This window comes from Dermatophagoides pteronyssinus, unplaced genomic scaffold (assembly GCF_027571235.1).
Source record: "Dermatophagoides pteronyssinus isolate colony J.1.1.1.1 unplaced genomic scaffold, Derpt_VIB-CSIC_2022.12 sq0006, whole genome shotgun sequence".
Lineage (NCBI taxonomy): Eukaryota > Metazoa > Arthropoda > Arachnida > Sarcoptiformes > Pyroglyphidae > Dermatophagoides > Dermatophagoides pteronyssinus.
The window spans coordinates 652,661-674,479 of record NW_027461530.1 but is presented as its reverse complement, the minus strand read 5'-3'; the positions used below and the strand labels follow the sequence as shown (position 1 = coordinate 674,479).

The 21,819-nt window shown below is 30.2% G+C and overlaps 7 protein-coding genes across 12 annotated transcripts; 3 read left to right on the top strand and 4 right to left on the bottom strand.

Moving 5' to 3' along the window:
- Positions 1-1,007: 1,007 nt before the first annotated feature.
- LOC113799816 (uncharacterized) lies at positions 1,008-10,314 on the bottom strand. 6 transcript variants are annotated; one of them, XM_075820220.1, is made up of 12 exons: positions 9,308-10,314; positions 7,200-7,907; positions 5,275-6,757; positions 3,361-3,459; positions 3,047-3,257; positions 2,838-2,956; positions 2,578-2,727; positions 2,379-2,498; positions 1,930-2,262; positions 1,675-1,819; positions 1,447-1,597; positions 1,008-1,369 (listed from the first exon to the last, which is right to left on the bottom strand). In XM_075820220.1, the coding sequence occupies exons 3-12, from the start codon at positions 6,721-6,723 to the stop codon at positions 1,084-1,086; spliced, it is 3,063 nt and encodes a 1,020-aa protein (XP_075676335.1). In that variant the 5' UTR covers positions 6,724-6,757; positions 7,200-7,907; positions 9,308-10,314; the 3' UTR covers positions 1,008-1,083. The 6 variants fall into 6 exon arrangements, with proteins under 6 accessions (XP_075676335.1, XP_075676336.1, XP_027206314.2 ...); XM_075820221.1 differs by lacking the exon at positions 9,308-10,314 and adding an exon at positions 8,054-8,467; XM_027350513.2 differs by lacking the exon at positions 9,308-10,314 and having other exon boundaries at positions 1,930-2,011; positions 2,096-2,262; positions 7,200-8,456.
- Positions 10,315-12,512: 2,198 nt separating this feature from the next.
- Positions 12,513-14,547, top strand: eRF1 (eukaryotic release factor 1). The gene is made up of 5 exons (XM_027350506.2): positions 12,513-12,855; positions 12,938-13,392; positions 13,472-13,662; positions 13,735-13,864; positions 13,931-14,547. Exons 1-5 carry the CDS (start codon positions 12,770-12,772, stop codon positions 14,395-14,397), a joined length of 1,329 nt encoding a protein of 442 aa, XP_027206307.2. The 5' UTR covers positions 12,513-12,769; the 3' UTR covers positions 14,398-14,547.
- A 125-nt stretch (positions 14,548-14,672) lies between these two features.
- TfIIB (transcription factor IIB) lies at positions 14,673-15,967 on the top strand. The gene has a single exon (XM_027350498.2). The coding sequence runs from the start codon at positions 14,804-14,806 to the stop codon at positions 15,734-15,736; it is 933 nt and encodes a 310-aa protein (XP_027206299.2). The 5' UTR covers positions 14,673-14,803; the 3' UTR covers positions 15,737-15,967.
- Ufc1 (Ubiquitin-fold modifier conjugating enzyme 1) lies at positions 15,805-16,799 on the bottom strand. Its single transcript, XM_027350501.2, has 4 exons — positions 16,551-16,799; positions 16,345-16,476; positions 16,117-16,284; positions 15,805-16,053 (listed from the first exon to the last, which is right to left on the bottom strand). Exons 1-4 carry the CDS (start codon positions 16,671-16,673, stop codon positions 15,982-15,984), a joined length of 495 nt encoding a protein of 164 aa, XP_027206302.1. The 5' UTR covers positions 16,674-16,799; the 3' UTR covers positions 15,805-15,981.
- Positions 16,800-16,910: 111 nt separating this feature from the next.
- Positions 16,911-17,860, top strand: LOC113799805 (N-alpha-acetyltransferase 50-like). Its single transcript, XM_027350500.2, has 3 exons — positions 16,911-17,146; positions 17,224-17,366; positions 17,446-17,860. The coding sequence occupies exons 1-3, from the start codon at positions 17,031-17,033 to the stop codon at positions 17,775-17,777; spliced, it is 591 nt and encodes a 196-aa protein (XP_027206301.1). The 5' UTR covers positions 16,911-17,030; the 3' UTR covers positions 17,778-17,860.
- On the bottom strand, positions 17,818-18,793 carry LOC113799803 (uncharacterized). The gene is made up of 2 exons (XM_027350499.2): positions 18,580-18,793; positions 17,818-18,516 (listed from the first exon to the last, which is right to left on the bottom strand). Exons 1-2 carry the CDS (start codon positions 18,791-18,793, stop codon positions 17,873-17,875), a joined length of 858 nt encoding a protein of 285 aa, XP_027206300.2. The 3' UTR covers positions 17,818-17,872.
- A 469-nt stretch (positions 18,794-19,262) lies between these two features.
- On the bottom strand, positions 19,263-20,642 carry LOC113799801 (box C/D snoRNA protein 1-like). The gene is made up of 3 exons (XM_027350497.2): positions 20,159-20,642; positions 20,017-20,102; positions 19,263-19,957 (listed from the first exon to the last, which is right to left on the bottom strand). Exons 1-3 carry the CDS (start codon positions 20,505-20,507, stop codon positions 19,427-19,429), a joined length of 966 nt encoding a protein of 321 aa, XP_027206298.2. The 5' UTR covers positions 20,508-20,642; the 3' UTR covers positions 19,263-19,426.
- Positions 20,643-21,819: the final 1,177 nt, after the last annotated feature.

Here is a 21,819-nt window from a genome sequence, read left to right as displayed (position 1 = left end):
AATTTTGTAACATATAGTATTATCATTAACCAATTTTAATTAATTAATTTAGATCCAAAAGTGAGAAGAAGAGGCAAAGACTTTTAATATTATTATTACTAATGATGATGATCATCATTATCATCATCATTATTCAATTCAAATTTTGTCATTTTCTCTGATTTTTTATGGGTGGTTTGATATTCAAGAATAACGAATGAATAACGATTTGAACAAATTATTATATCACACACATCAACAGCAGCTAACATATTTGATTGTCATACAACAAACATTTTTTTTTTTAATACGAACACAAACGAACGCATATAAATTTCAAATTTTTTTTTTAATTTTACACAAATTACGAATGCCGTATTAAAAAAAAAATATAAATTATCTTTTACCACTAATTACACATACACAATATTGTCTAACTCGTTGCTAATATTTTTTTTTTGATTAATCCATCCTCTTTAATTGTTTTCTGAAAATGATTCCTTTGTTTTTCAATTTATGTAATTGATGATGGATTGATCTATTATTCACTCACATACAAACAAACACATGAAAAAACAAATTATTGAATACTAACCGTACATCATTTTTACACATCCAATACACACACATTCTCTACAGAATCTTTTTTTTTATCAAATCCCTTTCTGTCCACAAAATACACAATACACAATATTATTATTTTAGTAGTAAATTGTATTTGATTATGATTAAAGGAATTTATAAAATTAATAATAATAAAAAACATTGAATGATGCTAAATAATGTTTGTTTTAATGATTGTGGCTAAAAACTTGAACAAATTTAAAAAATGATTTAAATTTTCATTAAAATAAATTGTAGACCAAGTGTTGCCATCTAGAGTTTGAGTTTTTTAAAATTTAACTTGATTGTTTCTATTTCGTACAACAGATGGCTGGCCAATCCTAATTTTTGAAAAAAAAACATTCACGATGGAAAAAGAGCAAATTGATGGATGAGATTGAAATAAAGATAATAAAGGATTCAAATTTCAAAAAAAAATTAATTTTTATTCAATTTAATTCATCAATAAAATATACAGTAACGTTTCAATTATAACCAGGCTTATATCACAGTTAGTTCTACATCGAGAATTCTATTAATTTGTTCGCTTTGGTAGATAATTTCAATTTCATATTGTTGAGTGAATTCTTTTTCCATTATTCGGTTGTTTTTGTTGTTGGCCAAAATTTTACAGCTTGAATGTCTTGTTTCCAATTGAACAATCAGGCCATTTGTTTCGAAATCTGATCGACTTATTTTGGAAATGGTCAGCATAGGATGATAATGAATGAATGTTTCGCGAGTCATTTTCAATGATTTTATCACATCAGATAGAAGATAAAATGGACTGAATAATTATGATTGGGTATGAGATAAGAACATATTTTTTGTTTATGATAATAAAAATTTTTCAATGTTACTTACCATTGATTAGGCTTATGTAGAAAAGTATAGAGATTCAATAATGGTCGGCAACTTGTTTCGAATTCATATTCCATCATGATGTCATCATCATCAACATCTGAATCATTATCATCGGAAGATAGATCGGCAAAAATATCGAAACCTGAATCTACTGTGATATGGTCGAATGAACATAACAATGAAAATAAGAGAAAATGGAACAGAGAACATGATGTTTGCAAATCTAACCTAAAGAATGATGGCTATTAAATTTCCAGACATTTGACCGGTCAATCATTGAATGATCAGTACTGATATCACTGTAAAAGCCTTGTAAAAATTTACTCATAATTTTTGAACGACTCAATTGTATGGGTGTTGTTCCAGAATAAGTCTGTGTGCCATCATCATAGAATAATAAGTAATATATTTGATAAAGATCAAAAAAAGAAGAAGAAAAATTGAGCTGAACAAGCATTTCATTTTATTTCAATCAATACTTACAGATATGCGTGGATCAGCTCCATACGAAAGTAACAGACGAACAATTTCAATGTGATCATTTTCGATAGCATCATGAAGAGGCCTAGCCAAATTTGATAAGATAAGTACCATAAGATTTTTAAATTGCTCAAAAAAAATTATCATCATAATCATAATCATTTCATACCTGATGCCACCGGGGGCACTTGCATTAACATCGGCCGAATGTTGTAATAAAAGGCGAGCAATTTCTAAATTTCCACGTGATGAACATTCATGTAATGGAGTGTAACCAGCATTATCTCTAGCATTTACATCACATGAATCCGATTCTAAACATAATCGTACAACATCCTTGAATGTGTTGTAAAAAATAAATAAAAAACAAACAAACAAACAAACAAAATGATTAATCGAAATTTTGTTTTTGTTATTTTTGTTAGACCAAAATCAACTTTTTTTTTACATACCAATCGATTATTTTTGGCCGATCGATGTAATAAAGTTTCACCCAAAGATTTATTGACCACAAAACGACGATGACGACAACGACCATTGATCGAATCAAGAAGACGATTATTATTATTATCCTAAAAAATGAATCATACATATTGTGTGTATTTAAAAAGGAATTAGATTCGAGAATGTGTTGATATACTGTATATTTACCATTGAATTTTCTTTTTTTCCATTATTATTTCTATTACAATGTTGTTGTTGTTCTTTACGAAATAATTTGTTTTTGTTTGATTTTTTTCTTGAATTACGTATCATATCTAAACCGGAACGAAATCTTCTTCTTCGTACACTATTAACATTCTGTTTGTTTTTTAATTCAGGAGAAAATGAAAAACCAAAACGAAATGTGTGTGTGAAAAAAAAATATTTTTCAAAAATATGCAAAACCAAAAATAATGTCATTTAATTACCTTTTTGTTATTTGCTTTATAATCTTCGGATTTACCATTATTATTATCATTTAATTCAATGGAATCTTTTGATTTGATAATTTCTTTATCATTATCATCATAGAAATTATTATTATCTTCTGTTTTTTTTAAAAAAAAGTAAATTTTAAAAAATCCGATTTAAAAGAGTTATTGTAAATTTAAAATTAATCAAAAAACAAAATACTAACCAAGATTCCATTTAGAATGTTTTCGTTTATTATCACAAAATTCACCATTAACACTGTTATTTGATTGTTGATCATCATCATCATCATTATCATGATGATCAATCAATTTGAAAGACTCATTTGCATCACAATTATTTTGGTTTGTTGATTGAGATTCTTGTTTCGTAATTTTTTTCATTTTCTTTTTTGGTTTTGTTAATGATGATTTTTCCTAATGATTTTCCGAAATGAAAAAAAAAGATTTTCCCAATTGAAATAAGAATCAAATTAGAATGATGATGAATTTAAACACAAAAAGAAAGAAAGAAAATTACCAATTTATTACGATGATGTTTATCGATAATCGATAATTGTTTTTGAATAAAGTGGCCATTTTTATCGTCATCATTGTTGTTGTTTGATTTCGTGATAATCTATATCGATCGATTTGATATGATTTTTTTTTGGAGGGAAAAAAACGATTAGCAAAATTAATCATCATCATCATTATCATCATTAAACGCATATTATGTGCACGCATAACACTTATTTATTAAGGTTGATAATTTATTTAAATTGATTGATTGATTAAGAGAGAAATAACACTAAACAACTAAACCAAACAACAAACAGAAATTCTTTCAATCGGAATTTAATCAAGCTTCTATTTGCTAATAATAATAATAATGTAAGCTAATAATATGATGACGGGAAAGAAAAACCTGAACCATATTAAATCGGTTTGCCAATAATAATGGATCGAATAACTTTTTCTTTTTCTTTTTCTTTTGGGGTGATTTAAAGAACCACCACTCTATCTCTTGAACACACTTATTACTTTACACGCAAACACACACACACACACAAAGTATTGAATTGATCTAGCCACCATTGAGAAATTGACATAGAGAGAAAAAAGCATTTGATTAGTATAAGTATGTGTGTATTATGTAGAGAGAGAGAGAGAGAGAGACTAAAAGTTTGTCGGAATCATCTTCCTTATACACACTAAAATACTAACACTATGTGTGCACCAGAGAGTCATTATAATTCACGAGAGCGCGCGCCAGACCGAAGACTCTTAAATGAAACGAAACGAAAACCCGAAGAGAAAGAAAGAGAGAGAGAGAATTGAACCGAACCGAGAATCGAATAAACGAACGACCGATTTGCCGTTTTGCCTCAACACACACACACACACATACCATATTACCGTTATAAGTCGACAATACACACACACAATACAATACAATTCACGCAAACGACCCATGATGATGACGGCGGCCGTTTTTTTTTCTTTTTCTTCTTTTTTGGATTATATTTTACACACTAACGACATACACTCTGTTTCATTTCATTTAGTTATTACGAGATTCCATCGGCAACAGAATTTAATATCTCACTCGACACATACACACAAAGTTCCGATGGTTATAAAATAAAATAAAAAAAATACGGAATCTGAATAAACACAGAATGAAAGTGAAAACTAACCGACAAACAAACTATAAAGTATGTAAAAAAGGGGGCCAACCAAATTCAAGTCAAAATATACAGTAGTTGTGAGATGTGTGAACACATCACACACACATATGTCATAGGCCCCGAGAAATACAAAAAATGCAACAATATTTCCATTGAAAATCTGTCAAGCAATCTGTCGCAAATATATTAAGTGGTGGTGGGCAACAAACAGAAAAAAATACTGCAATATGATACACACATAATGGCGTAATCACCAGTAAGTTATATCAGCGAAAAAAAAATTTATCAAGGGGAAATCATGGAATATTTTCATTTCATTCTTGTTTTTTGTTTTGGGGGGGGGGGTTGTTCAATAGAGAATAACCAACCAACCAACCAAACTAAACAAGAGCGCATCACACAACCAACAAAAAATAACCATCACCGAGAATATATAAAGAGAGAGAGAATGAATTATTACATCGTCATGTTCGTGTGTGTCGTATAAAATACCATACACGACGAAAACGACGACGACCATCTCGAATGACAGCTTCTAACACTAACCTAAACACACACACGAAAGCAAATTCTTGTTGCTTTTGGAGTAGAGAAAAAGAAAAATACCATTAGCCATGATTATCATCAACAAAAAGATCTCACACTTTTTGTTGTTGTTGAATGTGTATGGCTTCTTTTTTTTCATATATTAAACAACAAGAACAGAAAAGAAACCAGAAAAAATATAATATTTATCTGGCATTGAAAATAAATGAACTTCTTACTTTTTCATTTTTTGGTTTTGTTTGATTGCTGTTTTTGGCTAACGATGTTGATGTGGATGATGATGTTGATGATAATGGCATTTTACTGCTGCTTCCACCATGATTATTACCATTCAAAAATGATGATTCTGTTGTTGGTAATGAATATTGCTTTTGTTTTTGTTGTTGTTGTTGACAATGATGATTATTAAGATGATTAAAACGATCATGTTGATCTACAATCGGTTTACCATTCCATTGATCATTATTGTTGGCACTATTATCAGATGTTATTGATAATTTACGATTTGTTTGATGATGATGATGATCGATCAATGGATTCCAAACATTTGTTGATGATGATTGTTTTGAATAATTTTGTTGTGATTGTGGTTCATTTTTTATCATCAAAAAACCATTGGTCGTCGTATCATTTTCCGATTTTTGTTCACTCAATTGATGATGATGATCATTAAATTTATTCGTTGTTGTCGTCGTCGTCGGTGATGTTGATTTTGATTGAATTAAAGATTCTTGTAGCTTTTTCAAATGATCCGAAAATGATGATGAAGAATTTTGTTCCGATGTACGATTAAGATAATCAGGAATACTGAATGGATTTTCATTATAGATTGCTGTTTGTGGATGATGATGATGACCATAAGGTGATATCGAATGATTATTTGTTGAACGATGATAAAAATTCTGTACAGCAGCAGCTGATGGAGATGGTGGAGGTGGATATGTTGACGTAGTTGAAACATTTGGTATTTTATAACTGATAGATTGATTATTCAATACTGATTGTGTTGATGATTGTGATGGATTCATATAATAATGATGATGATGTGATGCATAAATTGTTGATGGTATCAATGATGGAACAGACAATGATGATGATGATGATCCAATCCCATATGGATGATGTGGATGATGATGAGGAGAAATTTCCATTAAAGTTGAATTGTAAACATTTTCAGTTGATAAATGATTAGATGTGGCTGCTGTTGTTATCGTTGATGATGGTCCATACATAGATGATGACATTAATGAATTTTCCGGACAAGTAACTGATGAATTATTATGTTGTTGTTGTTGTCCATTATATGAGATCATTGATGATGAAGATGCGGGTGGTTGACAAAAATTTGGCAAACGAAATGATCCGATTATTGGTGAAACAGATGATACAGATGTTCCATCATTTGATGATATGGCTGTTGTTGATGAAGAAGAAATTATTGTTCGTTGTTTATCCGATGTTGATGACGAACACAAATCGACATTTTGATGCGGATGCAACGCAGGATTATTATGATGAACAACAGCAGCCGAAGATGGCATTATCATTGACGAATTATGATCATTAATGTTAGCATTTTTTACCGAAATAAATTGTCTAGCATTAAATGCTGAATATGCTTGATTAGTAGTGGTTATCATTGGTTCGAATAAACCCGGATAATACATTTTTTAATCAAATCAATCAAGGTAATGCTGATGCCTTTTTTTTGATATCGGAAGAAAAATCACATGTAAAAAAAACAAATGAAAACAGAAACATTACAAACGATTATTATTTAGGCAAAAATCAAATATTATTTCATTAATGAACAACATTATTATCATCATTTTAAAAAAACATAATTGATTATTACCAATAACTACTATTTAGATAATGAGAGAAATTACAACGATTGCATTAGAATAAACAAATGATATGATGGTGGAAACAAAAAAACAAAACAAAACGAAAAATCTTTTTGTCACATCATTATCAAAACCAAAAACCAAACTAAAAAGAAATATTGTGTAATTACACAAACATTAACTAACTAACTATCTAACTAACTAACTAAACAACAACGACCGGATAAATTAATCACTGATTGACTTGACTTGATTTGATGACAAAGATTATTGTTGATTACATCTCTTGTACATACCAAGGTGGATTACGATAACGATGATGATGATAATGATGATAATGATGGAAAGAATGGGAGTAAAAGAAGAAAAAATCCTAACCATCATCATCAACTAAATGATGATTATTATAAGGAAGAAAAAAAGCTGTCGTCGTCGTTGTGGTTGTTTTTCAAGGGTCACAAATTAAGACACAATTAATCACTAACATCATTATAAAAAAGATTCTTTTTTGTTTATTTTCCTTTTTTTCCACATACAAAAAAAAAGAAATCACATCACCCAAAATGAAGATTTTTCACACAGAACCAAAAAGAATATATGAAACTCTATGAGCTATACACAATGGAATCGTATTTATAGAATTGAAAAAAACGAAATGAAAGAATTCATTACACACGCGAACAAACATTGAAGAGTAGTTTTTTTTCATATATGAAACTTTCAAAGCTTCAAAGATGCAAAAGTTTGAAAATGAAAACTTTTTTTTTCAAGGCAAATTAAACATTCTGCCTTGTAGTCGTCGTCATTCTGTGTTTGATAATGATGATGATGAGGATGTGAACCCACACACAAAAAAAAACATCGACAAGAAAGATTTTCTTTCAAGAAAAATTCAAGATGTGTGCTTTGATATATCTTTTGTATGTACAATGGTGCTTCAATTGTGTGCAGTCAGTCAGTCAGTAAACGTTCGGTCACCGATCGAAAGATCGTGAATTTGAGCCCTATTCACAAAACAAAAAGAAAAAGAAAAATGAACACACACAACAACAAAAAAACCGAATGTCCGATCTTCCGATCAAACCAAACTAAACAAACGAAACGAAACGAAATAAAGATAGTCGATATTTCGAACAATCAACCAACCAACCAAACAAAAAACCGATGTGCGTGATGATTATAAGAGTTGGGTTGAGGGGTTAGTCAGTCTGGTTATATGATTCGGTTTCGGTTGTTGTTCATGTTGGCCAAAGCCATTTGAAGAAAAAAAAATTGTTGTTGAAATAAAAAAAAAGATGACAACAACCAAACAAACGACGAAAACTAACTAAACTAAACTAACGAGAGATCGTCGTCGTCGTCGTCGCGGTGCAGCGAACTATGTTCACTGTATGTTCGGTGTGTGTGTGTGTATGTGTGGATAATGTGAGTGGGCAAAACACCAATAGAGAAAAACGAACGAAAAAAAAAGACTTCTTTTTTTGTTTCATTAGAAAGATGAGAACCGACTCTCGCGATTGAGTTTGAGTGTTGTTGTTGTTGTGTGAATGAATTGAGAGCTAAATAGCGAGAGAAAGATTGAAAAAAAAACATCGGGACATCGGTTTGTTGAGAATTTGCTGACGGAATTACGTATTTTATAAAAATAATAATAATATGCACACACGAAACACACATATATTAGTCGTCGTCTTCTTCTTGAAACATGGTATAAGCACCATATACAAAACAATAATACCCAAAAAAAAGGAAAAAAAAGTTACGGGTAAGCGCGCGGCTACGGCAAAAAAAAAAAAGAATTTTTTCACACAATACACGAAAAAAAAGTGATTCTATAATTCAACTGCAGAAAATAGAGAGAGAGAATTACATAACACACATATTCTTCTTCTTCCTAACTTGATTCCTGGATTCTTTATTTATTTTATTGTTGTTGTTGTTCCTGATACAGAATATTGTCGGATCAAAGTGGCAAGAATATTCTGGCCTTTGCAATAAAAGTTAATTTTTTCCTGGTAAAAGATTCTGGTCGGATTGTAGAAAAAGTAGATTATTTTTGGGTTTTTCGTACAGAAAAACCACATTCACACATACAAATCTCTTGTTTGGTTTTTGTCCGAAAAAAAAAAAAAAAATACAGAGATGTCAAATGGATATCCGGACTATAACCAACCGGAATAATTTACATTATGTGTTTGGTTACAAACAAACAACAAACAATTTGTTATTGAAACCTGATAATGTCGTCGGAAACAACGGTTAATATAACACCGAAAAACCAAAAAAACAAAACACTGTGATTCAAAAATTGAAATTAATTATTACACAAGGCAAGCAAATACCGAATTAATGATAATGAATTTATCAACAAAAACAAAAAAAAAATCGAACAACTCAAACTTACCCTTATCAGATGCAGATCATTTTTTGATGTTTACATAAAATGTTTCACAACAACAAAATGATGATGATCAAGAAATCGGGAGAAATTTATTTGGAGTGGACGACACAGCGATAATGATAATGATGATGATAATGAACAAAGTGTCAAAAGAAAAGAAAAATTATATAATTATCATGGACTTTTCTGTTTTCCAAGCGAAAACAATCAAACAACAAAGAGAGATCAAGTGACAATTGATGATGATGATGATGATGAGTTTTCTGGATCAAAACACTACTAAATAGAATAGATAAAGATAATGTTGTTGCTTTTTGGCGTAATAAAGATTTTTCTGTTGGGCGACCACCAAAACGCCAATCAAATTAAAGCCGAAATTAAAACTGAAAACGAATCGAACGAACGAATCGAACGATCGAATGATTAAAATCGAACGTCCGACCTCCAGACAGACAGACAGACGAAAGACGAAAAACGAAAAAGAGCAGTAGGGATTTTTATTCCATTTTCGCTCGCGCCATTTAGATGATAATCAAGACGACGATGATAACGATGTTGCAAATATTTTTTGATGATGATAATGATGATAATATTGGCAATATGGGAGAATCTTTGACAGGCGAGTGCGACTTGTTTTTTCGGTGAAACTTTTTCGCCGATTGTCATCGTCGTCGGTTCGGGATTTCGTTTTTCGTTTTTCGTTTTTCGTTTTTTTCGCACTTCAACGCTTTCAACCCGAAAAAATTTCGATACAAATCTCGATCGGATCGCGTTCTGGATCAAATGTGATGATGATGGCGACGGCGACTGTTGGAAGATCAAATCATCATAATCGTTCGGCGTTCTGGAGTGTTCAGCCCGAAATTAAAAATGAATTCGGGAAATAAAGAAGAAGTTTGAAGAGTTTTACGGCTATTTTACACACAAAAACCAGACACATACAAAAATGAATGTAGAAAAATTTCTATCAGTTTGAGAGTATCCCCCATTCATATCATCATCACATTTATATATATGGGCAAAACAGAAGCAAAATAAAAAAAGGATCCCTTTTTTTTTCACTTTTTTGGCCATTTCTTCTGTATGTATGTACATTATATGCATAAAATGAATGAAATGACAGCAACAGCAGCAGCTGCTGCTTCTTTGGCCATGGTTATCGGCAGCCCGATATATACAAGTTTTATAATATATCAATCGGGTCGGATCTTTGTTAACACATCACATACCATATATACACACACACACTATTGTATACAACACACATGTATTGAGTATATAAGCTTTTTTTTGCCGACGACGACGACCTATTCAATGTTGAAAACCACCACTACAACAATCAATTGTGAAAAGAATTTTTTTTCCTTGAATTGTGAATGGATCATTATCATCATCACCACCATCATCATCAACATCAATATCGTTCGAAATGTTTCGAGGCAATAGGGTCGATACCATGTTGATCAAATTGATGCAGGTAGTGACTGATTGAAGATATTAGATTGATGAATTGTGAACGATATAATTGTCTATTGGTTGCCGCAAAAAAAATGAAAATCTTTTTCACATTTGGTTGGTTGGTGGGTATATAATGGCTATTCACTTCTATTCACCCAGTTTATAAAACCGACCAAACCAATTTGCCTTTCGGAAAATTTTTCTTTTTTTCTTTTTTCGTCGTTGTTGTTGATGGGCACGGTGAATCGTTTCGTTCATGAAGTTTTTTTTTTGTAGAAAAAAAAATCAAACGAAACAACGATAAAATCGAACGATCGTTCGTAAGTCTGTCCATCCACAAATAATGCAACGAAAAAAAAATCGAACGTTCGCCCGATTCGTTCGAATTGATTTTTTTTTTTTGTTTTGTTTTTTGTTTCGTTTGATCGCGATCCACACCATTCTCGAAAAACCCGAAACAAATTATCCGGGTATTAATTGATATAGGTGTTCTTGTGGAAAAAAAGTTTATGCGTAATTATGTAAAAGAAACATTTCGTTATTTGAAACTTGTCTGACCATTGAAAAAATTCACATCGAAAAAATTCTTCAATTCGTTTTGCATCAAAATCGAAAAATTTTTATTTTATTTCATTTTTAAAAGAACTGTCATTGCCATCTAGTGTCGAAATTTAAAATTATGTCAAAATGAGTTTAAAAATTATTATTATTATTATTGAGGGTTAGTTTAGAATTGACAAGTTTTTTCATTTCAATCACATTAAAAACAAATATTAAATTACAATTACAATTACAATTACATTCATTGGAAGCATTTTATATTATTCATTGAGCAACAACGAAAAAAAATGGATGGAAAAAGAATTTCAAATCAGGATCTCTTATTTCATTTCATAATCGTTTACGGTAAACATTATATTCAGCTTGATTCAATTGATAACGACAAAGTGGACAACGATAATTAATTTTTGCATCAAATTCAAACCATTGTGATAAACATTTTTGATGAAATAAATGTTGACATGGTAATTGTTCTAATGGTGATTGTAATAATTCTGAACAAATTATACATATATCAGATGGTTTTGGTGGTATTTTTGTTGTTGATGAGTTGCCTTGATTGGATTTTTTATTTTGATTATAATTATTATGGCTGCCATGTGGATTTTCTTGTTGATTATTATTATCCCAATAATAATAACAATAAATTAATATTCCGGTTACAATTCCGAATGCTGTTGTATAAAAACCAAGTGCCATTGTATTGAAAATTTGAACCAAAAAATATGTGGTAAAAACTTGAAAATTTAAGAAATTTCGATTATTCAAAAGAGAATTTGATAATTCATTTTCGACATTTTCCAAAACCAAAAAAAAATGTCGAGAAAAATTGATTGCGTCTTTGGATTGTTTTTGTTTTTTTTGTTTACAATCAAATCAAATGGAATATTCATAAACGACATGCGAAATATTTCCTGGAAACTTTTCTTTTTCGAGCTAATTGTGCAGCGCTGTGTTTATATAGTGCGCTTAAACATCGTCTTTTGGTCAAGCAATAGACACACAATACACACACATTTTTAGCCTGACAGTAAGCTATTTTTACACAACAACGACGCCGCCACCACCACCATCATCACACTGCCGATAAACACACTTTTTTTTTGTCCGTGTGGCAAATTCTTTGCATGCAATTTTTTTGTGTATGATGTGTGTGGTGGTATGCACGCATTTTATCTCGTTGTCTCGTGTGTTTATTTCCCAAAATCTTTTTTCTTTTCTTTTTTTAATTTAATGTCCACGGGATCAAATATTCCGGAATTTTATTTGTTGTTGATTCAAATTTCATAAAAAATAAACTGAACAAAATCATCATCATCATTGTTTCAAAGTCAAATCAAACTCGAATAATCAATATAGGCAATCGATTGCTATTCAATTAATAAATTATCGTGATCAAAAAATCGTTGCTATAAAAAAAACAGACAATAATTTTCATTTGAAAAAATGTCGGTCGATGAAGCTAGTGCCGATCGTAATGTACAAATATGGAAAGTAAAAAAATTAATCAAAAGTCTTGAAGCAGCCAGAGGGTAAGGGTGAATGAATTTTGATTGAAATTTTAATTTTTTAAAATCCGTTTTTTTTTCTTTTGTTTTGTTTGTTTTCACCCAGGAATGGAACATCAATGATATCGTTAATTATTCCACCAAAAGATCAAATATCACGTGTATCAAAAATGTTGGCCGATGAATTTGGTACAGCATCCAATATTAAAAGTCGAGTAAATCGTTTATCCGTACTTGGAGCTATAACATCCGTACAACAACGTTTAAAACTTTATACAAAAGTTCCACCAAATGGTTTAGTAATTTATTGCGGTACGATTGTAACCGATGAAGGCAAAGAAAAAAAAGTGAATATCGATTTTGAACCATTCAAACCGATCAATACATCGCTATATCTTTGTGATAATAAATTCCATACTGAAGCATTATCAGCCTTACTTGCCGATGATAATAAATTCGGTTTTATTGTTATGGATGGTAATGGTGCATTGTTCGGTACATTGCAAGGAAATACGCGTGAAGTTTTACATAAATTTCCTGTCGATTTGCCTAAAAAACATGGTAAAATCCGTTTTTTATGATTCTAAACAAAACACACGAGATTTACCTAATTTATTTCAATTCAATTTAAAATCTATAGGTCGTGGTGGTCAATCAGCGCTTCGTTTTGCTCGTCTTCGAATGGAAAAACGTCATAATTATGTACGTAAAGTAGCCGAAGTTGCAACACAATTATTCATAACAAATGATAAACCGAATATTTCTGGACTTATATTGGCCGGTTCAGCCGATTTTAAAACCGAGCTTGCTCAATCTGATATGTTTGATCCGGTAATTATTCCTTATTTTTTTCTGTTCTGTTTTATTTTATTGCTAAAATATTTTTCCCAAATGTTATTATAGAGATTGCAAGCAAAAATTTTAAAATTAGTTGATGTTTCTTATGGTGGTGAAAATGGTTTCAATCAGGCAATCGAATTATCAACAGAAATTCTGACCAATGTTAAATTTATTCAGGAGAAAAAACTTATCAGTAAATATGATTCATATGTTTAACTTTATTAATTTAATAATTACTTTTAATTTTCTAACTTTAAAGGTAAATATTTTGAAGAAATCTATCAAGATACGGGAAAATATTGTTTCGGTGTTGTTGATACATTGAAAGCATTAGAAATGGGTGCCGTTGAAATATTGATTTGTTGGGAAAATTTAAACATAACACGTTATCAATTGAAAAATCCACAAACAAGCGAGGAAAAAATTTTACATCTAACACCTGAACAGGAAAAAGATAAATCACATTTTACTGACAATCAAACTGGTGTTGAATTGGAATTAATTGAATCTGTACCATTATTAGAATGGTTAGCAAATAATTATAAAAATTTTGGGGCCACTTTAGAAATTGTTACTGATCGTTCACAAGAAGGATCACAATTTGTTAAAGGTTTTGGTGGTATTGGTGGTTTATTACGTTATCGTGTTGATATGAATACAATTGAAGGTGATCAAGATGATGATGTTGATAATGTTGATGATTTTGATGAATTTGATGGTCTTTAAAAAAATGTTTGTTTGTTTTTTTTTTATAAAAAAAAGCTAATTAGGTTATATTTATATTAGAGAGTGTTTTTTTTCTTCTCTTCTCTTCTCTACATGAAATTTTGGCGCTTTATTTGAAAATAAATGAAATTTTTTTTACCTAAAACTGAATTTTTATTTGGGAATTTTTTTGAAATTCATATTCTTCAAAGAGAAAAAAAATTGCTGAATTTATACATAACATGTTGTTCGTATTGTCAACACTGAACACTGTGTAAACAAAACATCTCGATCCATCATCTGATCACCGTATCATCATTTTTTTTGTTTTGTTTGTTTTGAGTAAATGACAATTTTTTTGTTTGTTTCTTTAGGTTATCTCATTTTATAAATAAATAAATAAACAACATTTGAAAGAGGAAAAAAAATGTCTCGTACGAATAAAGTATCTTGTCCATCACATCCAGATGCAGCATTGATTGAAGATTATCGTGCAGGTGATTTAGTTTGTCCAGAATGTGGACTAGTTGTTGGTGATCGTGTTGTTGATGTTGGATCAGAATGGCGTACATTTAGTAATGATAAAGCAACATCGGATCCATCACGTGTTGGTGCAGCGGAAAATCCATTATTGGAAGGTTCAGATCTGACAACAATGATTGGCCGTAGTAGTTCGAATGCTGCATTCGATGAAAGTGGTCAACCAAAATATTTTAATCGTAAACAGATGAGCAGTTCAGATCGTGCATTAGTAAATACATTCAAAGAAATTAGTAGCATGTCCGATAAAATTAATCTTACTAAAACAATTGTTGATCGTGCTAATCTATTATTCAAACAAGTACATGATGGCCGTACATTAAAAGGACGAAGTAATGAAGCTATTGCATCGGCTTGTCTTTATATTGCCTGTCGCCAAGAAGGTGTACCACGAACATTCAAAGAAATTTGTGCTGTTTCAAATGTTTCAAAAAAAGAGATTGGCCGTTGTTTTAAACTTATATTGAAAGCATTAGAAACTTCTGTTGATCTCATTACTACGGGAGATTTTATGTCAAGATTTTGTTCGAACCTAGGGTTATCGAATGCTGTACAACGTGCGGCAACATATATCGCACGAAAAGCAGTCGAATTGGATATGGTACCTGGTCGTAGTCCAATATCGGTTGCAGCTGCTGCTATTTATATGGCATCACAAGCATCGGCTGATAAAAAATCACAAAAAGAAATTGGTGATATTGCCGGTGTTGCTGATGTTACCATACGACAATCATATAAATTAATGATTAAAGATGCAGTAAAACTTTTTCCACCGGATTTTAAATTTGTTACACCTATTGATCAATTACCACAAATGTGATTTTTTCTTTTCCTTGAAACAAAACAAAACAAACAAAAAGGCATATTCATTTACATAAACAAATTACATTCAATCATCAATTCATTCATTTTACTCAAACTACACTTTCATCAATTTTTTTTTGGATATTTCTTTAAAAACACAAAACAAATATAACTTTGTATAAAAAAAAATAATAAACAACCGAATCAGGAAAACAAAATGAAAGAAATAAATTTTTTTTCTCAATCATTGTTTTTTTGGTTTCAGCTATTTTTCTCCTTGACAATTCCTTTATCGACAAGATCGGGTATTTCAACAGCAAGCCATGGACCTAACTGAAATTGAAATTATTTTAGGGTGAAAAAGATATGAATGAATGAATGAATGGAATAACATACACCAAGTGCCATTGCATGAGCAATACCAAATTTGCCAACATTTCTTGCCCAAAGTGGTTTAAAATGATCACTTGTACAAATTTTTCCACCACGATACATTTTGGCTGTTTTTCCATCCAATTCGGGTAATGCAATTTCCGGTGATGTTGTTGGATATGTAACGGGAATCTATGTAATGGAAAATAAATCATGTAAAAATAAAATCAATTGTAACAGTTCAACACTTACATCAAATTCAATATCAAATTCATATTTGATCAATTTATAAATATACCAACATTTTCCAAACCATTTTGTACCATCGGAATTGGATTCCAAACGAAACCAATCATTATCATTTTCTTTATTCTTTTTAACATACTATATATTTAATGAATTGAAATGATTAATGATTCTTTCTTCAGCAAAAAAACAAAAAATCATCAACAACAAACCTCTATTAATGCTTGTAATTCTTCTTTTAATCTTTGTGGCCATAATTCTTTATCACGTGGTCCTGCTTTTGTTTTAAGTAATGGAATTTGTCCCAATGATTTACGTGTTGCAGCATCTACCATGATTCAAAATATATTTTATCGATGATCGATGTTATTGATCTTAATGGGTCATTTATATTTTAAGGAAATCAAAAAACAGAAAAAACAAAAAAATTTTTTGCTGTCGTCATCGAGAAATTTCCCCAGAAATGTTATTCGAACGAAAGCAAAAAAAGCTTCGTCACACCTTATCGAATAATAAAGCGCGCATGTTTGAGAGCACCAAAAAGAAAAAGCAAAACAGACGTGTTTTGCTTTCAACCAAATGTATCATTAATGTTTGTAATTACCAAAATTCACATGTTTTTTTTCTTGTGATTCTTTTTTCAAAAGAAATTTCATTAAATTAATAAACAAAAAAATCCATCCCTAAAACAAATGACTGTCAAAACAATGTCCAAAAATAATGATGATCATGATGATGATAAATTATCTCATGATGAAAAAATTGATGAAAATAATTCGAATGCAATGAATGGTTTGGTTAGGAAAAGGTATTGTTTTTGTCATTTCTTTTCCTTCAATTTCCAATTTATAACCAAATTTTTTTTTCTTTTCGAAAAAATAAAAGACGTCCTGGTATCATTGAGCTTGGTGATGTTACACCACATAACATAAAATTATTACGCCGTTTAAATCAGGTCATTTTTCCGGTCAGCTATAATGCCAAATTCTATAAAGATGTTTTAGAATCCGGTCCATTAGCCAAATTAGGTATATTGATTTGTTTGTTTTTCAATCGATGATTCTAATGAAATAATGATGTTTTGTGTTTTTTTTCTGCATGTTTTAGCATACTATAATGATATTATGGTTGGTGCTGTTTGTTGCCGTGTTGATACATCCGAACCTAATACTCGACGTCTGTATATAATGACATTAGGATGTTTAGCATCATATCGACGACTTGGTATTGGTACTAAAATGGTTGAACATATTCTTGATTATGTTTCACAAAAAGATTCAAATTTTGATAGCATTTTTTTGCATGTCCAAATCAACAATGAAGATGCTATTGAATTTTATCAAAAATTTGGTTTTGAAATTATTGAAACCAGGAAAAATTATTACAAACGTATCGAACCACCAGATGCACATGTATTATCGAAAAATTTAAAAAAATAAATTGATACTTTTGCTTTCTTTCTTTTTGGCCCGAAATTAATTTCATTTGAAAAATTAATAAATTTTTAATCATTTTTTTTAAATATCAAATGTTATCATTTACAAATTTGATTGATGGATAATGGTTGGTTACATGATGAACAAGTGTTGTTGTTGGATGATTGTAAACATTTTTCATGCCAACAAACATTACATTTTGTACATTTTGAGCCATAAAAACAAACAAGGCCACAATGTTTACAAGCAGATAGATTATATTTACGTATTAGATAGCCACTTTTTTGTGTTAATGTTCGAACACCTAATGTTATTTTACTACCTCGATCAATTTTCTTAAACCAATATTGATTGATCCAATTTTTAAGAATTTTCTCACCCAAAATGATTGTTATATTTGTATTTCGTGCCACATTGTTTGCCGATGTCATTCCAATTGCTAAATGTTCATTCAAATTGAAACCATCATTATCATCGTTGTCATCGATTTGCAAAAATGATTTGACAATTGCATCAACTAACAGATAGTAAAATGAATTTTCATTTCGTGTCCACATTGATTTGGCAGTTAAAGCATCTTCAGTTTCATTGATCAATGTATAGAATGTTTCATCGGATGATTTACAGAAAACTTTTTTAATAGCAAATCCATATGAACGTAATGTTTGATTTGCATTTATAATAGCTAATTCTCTATCAATACGATCATTTTGTTCATTATGTTGAAGTTTTTCTTTGATTCCTTTAAAACAATTAATCGATTAAAAATGAAACAAATAAATTCTGGAAATATTAGAATACTTACGATTGAGCCAACAATCTAATTGAGCTGTAGAAACACATTGATTTTTAAGAAAAAATTGTTTCAATAATTGTTGAAAATCGAAATATTGTCGAATGTTGTTTTCAGTCATTTTCAATTCTTTCATCATATCACACAGACAAAAAACACAATGTTGAGGATCTTGACAATTTTTTTGCCCAAATTCGAATGTCTGTACATACCGTAAATAACTCATCTAGGTTCATTGATGTTGAAATAGTGTTCAAAATACATGACTCATATATATACAGAATTAACAACCAAAGAATGTAAACAGAATCGACTAATTCTTAAGGAGATTCTAAGTCAAAAAAAGCGATTCCGAAGAAAAAATGAGCAATCAAAATCAACGAAATAATAAAGGTAGTTCATCATCTTTATTATTTGTACTTGGTGCGGCGATCGGTGCTGCAGGTGCATTTCTTATTCCGAAATTATTCTCCGAAAACAATGAAGAATCAAGTCATCGATATTCAAATCGTGGAAATTGTAGCACTTCATCATCATCAACTGGATCGATTCCAATAAAACCAGCCGAAATGTGTGTCATTTGTCAAGATAAAATGGAACCACCAATGGAACAATTACCATGTGGACATATTTTTCATCAAAATTGTATTATACAATCATTGAAAAGTAATAATTTTTGTCCAATTTGTCGAATATTTCTTTCACAATCACAAATGAAAGTTTATTTGGATCGTATCAATGAATAATATCAATGTTATTGTCACCTGTATTGTTACACAATTATTAATATAAGATTACATTTTTGTTTGTTTGTGTTTTTTGACTTTTCAATAAAGAATTAAAAAAATTTTATCAATGATCACAATTCTGGATAATTATTTAGAAATTCTTGTAAAACAATAACCAAAATTGGATATTCAACAATAATTTTATCTTCTAAATTTCTTTTCAATGTCCATTCATTTTGCAGACGATAATAATATCGTCCTGATTTATGTTTTAATAATATTTGATATTGTTGTTGGCCTTGTTGTTGATATGGTGAAAAATCAAATTCTTCAATTTGATTCAAATCATTATCATCATTGTTGTTGTTGTTGTTGATTATGGTGGTTGGCTGTTCAATAATATCTTTGACTATATCAATCAAACGACCATTTTCGGAAATTCTATTCAGTTTGAAACAAAGCGGTCGATAATTTTGTTCGTTTGAATTTTTTGGTTCAATTTTCAAACGACAATTCGGAAAAATAAAATCAATATCCCAATAGATAGTTTTTTCCTTATATAAATAGATAGATCTATTTGAACGTGAACGTTTAAATGCAATGGGCATTTTTTCATATTGAATTCGTCGTTTTTGACATTCTTGCGAAAAACGTATTACCCACTATATAGAAATATGAAAATTATGAAATATGAGTAAAAAATTTTGTTCAAATTTCATACCGTAGATAAATCTCTTTTTGGATTATTCTCAACAATACGATTCAAATTTTGTATATATTCGGATCCTTTTTCGATAAAGCTAAAATCTGTTCCAATGAAAACATTAATTAAGATAAGAATCATAAAGGAAAAAGAAATTCACCTGAATTCAGATGACTTTCGTTATAATGTTTTAATGGAACAAATGAAAGTTGATCACGAATTGCCGAACATCCAGTAGTTTCTTTATGTTTTTTTGAACATTTTACCGAACAAGTTTTGATTGAACATCGTGGACAAACATATTTATGTACACTAATCTGACAGATGGAACAATTTTTTCGTTTTTTTCTTTCTTGTTTTGTGTTTATTTCTTCGACAAAACGATTAACCAATGATTCGTGATTTGGTTTATCGATAATATCACATAATTCTTCATTATTTTCAATGATTGAATTTGATTCTTTTTCATTCGAATCATTTCCAAAAAGACCAAAAAATTTATTTTCCATTTTTTTTCAAAACGAAAAAATTGCACATGTGGAAACTTTTCGAAAATTGAGTTGAAAAAAATCAGATGAAAAAAAATTTTCTCGGAAATCTATTTTCGAAGAATTTCGAATTTTTTTTTCTTCGATTGATGATGATTATTGTAAAACATTTGCCATCACGAATTTTTAATGATAATCAACAATTCGATTGAAAAAATAAAATTCTTTTGTCCATTGTTTCAACAACATTATCATCATCATCATCATCATAATAAGGATAATCACGATCCTAAACAAAAAAAAATAAAACCTACGTATAATGGTTGCCAACCAACCAACCAACCAACCCTTCTTCTTCTCATTATTTACAATGGATTTTAAAAAGTTCAACAACTTTTATTTTTGTCTGTCCATCAGAATTGGCAATTGATGGTGGTGGATCAAACAATGATTGCCATTGTTGGCCGTCAGCGAAAAACCAGAAATTAATAATGATGATGATTGTACGCCCAGACGTCTTCAAACCATGGTGGATTCTTCATTCTTTGTAATGTCAGAAGAAGAAAAAGGGCTAAAATATGAAATAATTTTTGGTTATGATGATCATCATTTTCACTTTTCACTTGTTCATATTTCATCAATTGAATTCAACGAGTAAGCAGAAATTATCAAACATACATTTCATTCGGAAAAAAACCTGATATTTTCAAGGCAAACTTATTGTTTTGTTTTGTTTGTTGAAATGTTTGCTATAGCCAGCAAGATACACACAGCAACAACAACATTGATTCGGTTTTGTTGGCTACATGGTCATTAACAATTCTGGTTTTTTTTGAAAAAAAAATCTTTCAAGTTGGCTGACCATGACGATAATTTCGTTCATGAAGAAGAAAAACAACGATCTTTTGATGATGATAATGTCCATCACCTTTTTTTTAAAAAACAAAAATATTCAACAAATGTTACAATGTTATACAAAATCATTAATTCTTGTTGCAAATTTCATAATCATTCTTTTTTTCTTTCTTTTTTTTGTTCTCGTTGAATTTTTGTAGTCCAGAACAATTCAGCTCCTCCTGGCCATTTTTTTCGTTTCGTTTCGTTTCGTTCAACATTCGATGGAATCCAGACACACAGACATTCTGAATATATTTGGGAATAATTTTTGATTCTCGATACAGGCAGACATTTCAAATTCTCGCTTCTCTCATCACAATGATCATTGTGTTTTTTGGTGGCCAATTCAAGGACATTTTCTGTCTTTCTTTCTTTTTTGGCTTATTGAATCAAACAAACGAAAAAAAGAAAAGAAAAAAGTCTGGATAATTTCATT